We start from the raw sequence: 6,047 nt of genomic DNA, 5'->3' as shown, positions 1-6,047 counted from the left end.
ATTTTAATAATGTAAATTATGTGAAAAATAATGCGTTTTTCGAACCACCAAGCATGAGAGCATGTTCTAGTACACCCCCAAAACAAAATCAAGACTTTGCAAAAGAGCATAATAGGACCCCTTTAATTTAGATATTTCTGTTTTTAGGTTACCATTTTTTTTCAGGGTAAGAACAGCTAATGGGATGAAGGACGCCGTATCACATTGCAATGGGAAAAAATAGTAACCTAAAAAAAATGTGCTTCATGTGGAAACATCTAAATTAATTGATTTTATTTAAATAAAAAATGTTATTTAACATTACTGAATCAACCTAAACAAAGTAGGTTTCACCAACAAAAATACAGAGTTCTGGCATGAAACTCTAGATGGCGCTGTTCGATAGGTCTAACTCAATCTGACCTAATGACATCATTATCACATGGCACAGCTGATTGGTTCTCTCCTGTATCGGTAGCCAATGAGCTCGCTGCTCAACATTCAAATATATGACTAGTGCTTGCCGTAGCAGTTGCAGCTTGCTTCAGAAACCCTCCACCTTCCCCATCTCCACCTGTATAGATCTGCTATGAGGTGATTCATGTATGCTATATGGGGGTTATTTCATGTATGTTATATTTGCAGCAGCAATATTTCTTACATGCTCACAGCAGCATGTTGTGGATGTATTGTCAGTAGCAAGTCTCGGTACATGCTCTGCCGCAGCAGCAGCAGCAGCAGCATCAGCAGCGTAGCAGATCTATTCCAAATACATTAACATTGTCATGTACATTACCATGCCAATCCATCTGAGAGTTGTCATGACAGAACTAAATTTAAGGGTAAGATCATGTAGATATAGCTCTTTAACGTAACAATTGCTGGTTACCTCTTTTTACAGTACCATTCCAGGTGAAGATAATGTCTAAATGACATTGTTTTTCAATGCTCCCCACACCAAGTGCACTTCAAACTGCTTCATGCTCCCTCCAAAGTCGCCACTTCAAAGGTTCTGCCCTTTGGAGTGAGTAGGGCATAGGGATTCTCTCTTCCAGTTGGAATTTTCCAAATATCAGTTCTAGATTTGATATATGCAGTAACTCAATAAAGGTGTAAAATGACCACAGGGCTTCAACTGGTTATGCTCCTGTTATAAAAGGAATCTTCAAATATGAATAACTCATTTTCTAGAACTACTTGTACTCCAGCATAGCAGGATATTCGCCAAGGTGCTAATTCATCAATCTCTTTTGATTTAGCACAGCAATTACATTCACACTCTAGAGTTTCATTACCAGTTAAAGTTTGGGCAATATAGTTATAGGCATCTGGAGAATGTAACAGGCTATAAATCCACTAGCTGGAGCAGATGCTTTAGAATATAATATCAGCATGAAGCCAAGAGAAAAGGAGAACAAAGCTTATGTACCTTCTCATCGTCCTCGGTGAATGGAGTTCCGCTGGGGTTCTTGTTGATGGCCTGCACTACACCGATGACTTCACCATCACTGTTGCGGATGGCCATGCACAGAATGGACTGAGTCTTATAGCCCGTCAGCTTGTCGATTTCATCACTGAACCGATGGTCCTACACAGTACAAAGGAGGCACAACATTGTGGCTAGATGCAAAAATTAACATGCATTCATTATGACAAGTTACTGTATTGTTATAGAAAATAATTGTTAGAGATAATAATTAGATGATGTAATACAGTAGATAATAATTGTAAAAGAAAATCTGTTGATAATTGGGATGTTTTGATTTATTTTTGATTTATGTTATTATAAAAAGACTACTTTTGAAAGATTTAACATTTTTCTTTTTTTTGCGCATCAATCCCAAATCCACTTATGTACTTTACCTCATTCAAATCTAACTCAGGATGATTTGGGGGGAAAAAAGCGTGGTAACACTTTATTTTTCAGTGCCCTTGTTACACGTTACCTGTAATCACAGTAAATTTTGCCTAAATACATGCCGCTAACCCTAAACCAAATCTAATTTCAAACCTATATTAAGTACACGTTGTTATTTAATATTACTCAATACGTAATTACACTGTATCAAGGACACCTTAAAAATTGTAATTGTAACTTTACAATGGGGAATGGGAAAAACTACATGAAAATGTATTTGTAGTTGCTGTATTTCAGATTAATCTTGCAGCATATTACATCACTTTTTGGGGGATTTGGGGACAAACTGCATTCATTGCCACCAAAAGCATAAAATTCCAACTGAGTGATATGATAGTGGCAAATTCATTGCACTGCATCAATGGATCTCTTCTGACCACAGTGTACTAGGGAAGGCTTGCCTGTGGCCATGATATAATGTGTACGCATGACTGGTAGTGTGTATTTGAAGATGGGGAAACAGCCAACACTGTAATCGAGATATCTTCACATGGGGAATGCTAAGTTCTTGAAACTTTTGACATAATCAAAATAATCAGACAGCGACTCAAAGCCTTGGCTGCAGAAACGGTAGAAATCACAAATCTTTAAAGGCACATCTATTTATCCTCCATACTCAAGGTTCATATTTTTGCCATAGCTGTTGGGTAAACAAGAGAGCAAGCTAAGCTACTGAATATAATGAAGGTAGATTTTATTTGAAATACTGATCTTGGGGCAAGCTTTTATGTGTCTTCTAAATGTTATGTGTTGGCCAAAACAGTGATTTTAGATTTTTTGCGCCAACTCTTAAAATGTTACTGTTTCATGAATAGTTTTGTTTCATAATTATTTTACTCTTTAAATGTAGCTAAAAGTCTATAATAGGCTGTTTAATGGCAGATTCCATTGTGACAACTTGCACCAATATAGTGTGACAACATGCTCCCCTACTGGCAGGTCAACGTTGATTGAATTGTTTCTTATCTGCATAGTTGTTATTGTTTTTTTTGTTGTTGTTGTTGTTTTGTAGCCAAGACCTACTGTATATGCCTACATTATTTCATTATTTGCTAAAATAAATCTATACCTGAGAAATATTCACTGGAGTAAAAATTGTGACAACTAGCCCCGGGCTCCCCATTAACTTTATTTTTTATGTATTGTACACTGCATAAGTCCCCTGGCGCAAGCTGTCAGTTTTTGTCTTGCTCGGCGTGAATTATAACTAGAGTTAGCCAAACGTCAATTGTGCAAATGAAAAATAAAATGCACTTAGGTTTTTGTGATTTGTGATGTAAATTCATAATAGTCGTACAAAATGACAGTTTTAGTCCAGCTTTTTTTGCGTACCGATCGAAACTGACCGCACAACTGTTGGTTTGGTTACCTCTGGCGAAAGCGAAGTTATTTCGTGTCTATTTGGCAACAGGTAAAAATACGCACCACTAACTTGTATAATTTCATAAAGTTTAAAACCCCAGTTGAAAAGGACATGCTTTAAAAAAAAAACTCTCAACCTTTTGCTTCGACGTCCTTTGGGTTAAACCATCAAACCCCTTATAATAATTCGCAACCAATGACTGCGTAATTGTCAGTATTATTAGTTGCAGTTCTACCTCGTATGCGTTCGGGATGTTGACGGTTTCTCCGTGTTCTGCTACATAACCTATGATGCCTTTTCCCCACGGAACCTGCACCTCGTTTGAGTCCAGAGTGCTAGAAGAGGGTCGCACCGTCGTACCCGAGTGCACATCAAAAAACTTGGACACCAGCGTCCTCTTATGAGACGGTCCCTCCACTAGGAAAAGCGAACACCTGTCTGCGTTCACCATGATGCACACATTGATAAGAATCTTGTAGCTGAGGTTCGTCATGTCAAGTTCGTTTGAAATGTCCTTAACCAGCTCGAGGAAGAACTCCCTCTCGTTGGACTCTTTGAGTCTGTATTTGTAGTCAATGGCGCTGGAGGCATACTGAGGCACGTTCACCCGGGACTCGAGCAGCGCACTCAAGATGTGCGCCGTAGTCGGCGGTAACGAACTGGCTTTCCGCAGCAGCGCGCGCCGTCGCATACTCGACTGGGACTCGTGAGCCGTGAGACTGACGTGCTCGTCGTAGGTCCGGTGCGCAGTCATCGCTTTGGAGCGGGCGAAGTTCCTGCGGAGCTCCATGTGGGACGATCTGCGCCTCAGTCCGTCGGGGTTCGTGGGCCAGAAGGGATCCCTTACGACCCCGCGTTTTTCCTCCGCAGGAGAGGTTTTGGACGGCTGATGCTCTTTGAGCCACCTGCGCAGGGTGTCACATTTTCCCTTCCTGACGAGATATTCCTCGAAAAGCTCCGGATGGCAATCCAAAAATGCCTCCACGTCGGAAAAATCAAAAGTTGTCATGTCGGCACAGCCACAGCCAAATTGTTGTGGAGTCGTCTACAGTGTAGCTACTGCTGCACACACTTCACACGTCCATCTGCCATTCACATATCACTGTTCTCCAGCCTTCCTCCTCACAGTCTTTTATGAGGCTCGTGGAGATGAACAGTGAAATAAATAATATGACTGATGCGCGATGACGTTGAAGTATAATAAGCAATTTTGTTCAAGCAGTTGGCAGGTAAGACGCAGATTTCCTCTGGCAGGGACCTAAATAAACATGAAAGCAAACGAATAGTTGTCTGTTCATTGTGTCTGTGACTGGAAATGGATGTTTCTTTTTGTGTGTCTAGTGAAAGTTTAATGAATCTGTTTTTGTTTCGTGAAGGTCTTTTTATATGGTGTGTAGTGACAGACAAATAGAGAGAGAGAGAGAGAGAGAGAGAGAGAATGTGTTGTAATACCTTCCTTTATTAAACATTTTTGAAGTAGCTCCAGTCTGAAAATAATGGCTGCTTTCATTTGTCATTAAAAATCTATCCATAGTATGTATATTCCAACAGGATGAATAGCCCATTATTTCTGTTTGCACAGTCATTATGAATGTAATATTACAAAACCCGTGTGAATTGAAATTTGTATTGTTTTATTGTTGCTGAAGGGAAATTTGTCTTGGACTCTATGGTGCTGTACACATACACAAGACATCCTCACACTTCTTCAAATCATCAAGTCAATAAGAGCAGTAAATATTAATACCATTTGCCAGATGTCAAAGCGACTTGAGTTCATGGATTCACTGGAAATCATACCCAGGAGCTTGATATTGCTCTACTGTTTGAACTAGGAACACTGAAAAATCATTACAAAAAATGAATGCAAACATCACAAAACAATATTTGCCATAAAATAATACCTTAAATAACAGTATATGGACCATTCAAATAACTTAACACAAAATAAACAGGATGAACTATGCAAAGTGGAGAGGTTTTTTTGTACATTTGCAATTAAGCACTGATAAAAGCTTCTTCTTTTTTTTTAGCGAAAGTGAGATAGTAATTGTAGAATTACAGGAAATGAGTGTGCAGCTTAAATAATACAATATCACATTTAAAGCAATTTCTTCTATAAAAAGTGACAAAGAAATCAGTATATGTGTCAGCATGAAAATTATGTTAGCTTAAACTGTTTTTTGGAACATAGTGGCTGGTTTATACCAGTCCTAACCACCTTGATCAGTTAAACAGTTTTGAAAAAAAGTGTCCCACTTGGCCTAAAACAGTACTTAAAACTGTAAAGTATTGTTGTATATCTGCAATAATTGACCATGCAATCAGCTTTTAAAACCATCATAAATGGTGATCATCTATGATGATGTCAAAGAAAAACATTTTCAGGATGACAAAGATCCTCTTTGCATATGTAAATGAGTATATGAGGTTTATGTTATTTCCCATCTGTTTTGGTTAACAGTTCACCATTGCATGTCTTCTCCTTCTATACTAGTCATTTCACTCACTCACTGACGCACATAGACCTTCACTTCTCTTGAATAAGGCATTGTGTGCTTGTTTAGCTTCTTTCATTCCAACTGAACTCTTTCTGACATTGTTGCTTCTATGCTGTTAAAAACACATTTTTTTCTGACAAAGAATGCAACTGTGAACTGGTTCTGCTTTGAGATAATTATCTCCTCAGCTTTAACTCTAGCAATTTCTGGGATATGCCCAGAGAGAGTTATATGATTTAATTAACATTTTAATCTTTTATCCTGTGTAATACAGGTCTTCAATAAA

General features: G+C 38.5%; 1 protein-coding gene across 1 annotated transcript in view; it reads right to left on the bottom strand.

Moving 5' to 3' along the window:
* The window catches only part of pde11al (phosphodiesterase 11a, like), a 22,114-nt gene extending 17,845 nt beyond the window's left edge, over nucleotides 1–4,269 (bottom strand). The window contains exons 1-2 of the mRNA XM_016556359.1: nucleotides 3,496–4,269; nucleotides 1,409–1,567 (exon numbers count right to left, since the gene is read on the bottom strand). Of these exons, the coding sequence (XP_016411845.1) occupies nucleotides 1,409–1,567; nucleotides 3,496–4,269 (933 nt within the window). The remainder of the gene's footprint in view (nucleotides 1–1,408; nucleotides 1,568–3,495) is intronic.
* Between the last annotated feature and the right edge of the window lie 1,778 nt (nucleotides 4,270–6,047).

Source organism: Sinocyclocheilus rhinocerous, unplaced genomic scaffold (genome assembly GCF_001515625.1).
Source record: "Sinocyclocheilus rhinocerous isolate Xijiao unplaced genomic scaffold, SAMN03320098_v1.1 scaffold946, whole genome shotgun sequence".
NCBI classification, from domain to species: Eukaryota; Metazoa; Chordata; class Actinopteri; order Cypriniformes; family Cyprinidae; genus Sinocyclocheilus; species Sinocyclocheilus rhinocerous.
This window is presented reverse-complemented; position numbering and strand designations above follow the sequence as displayed.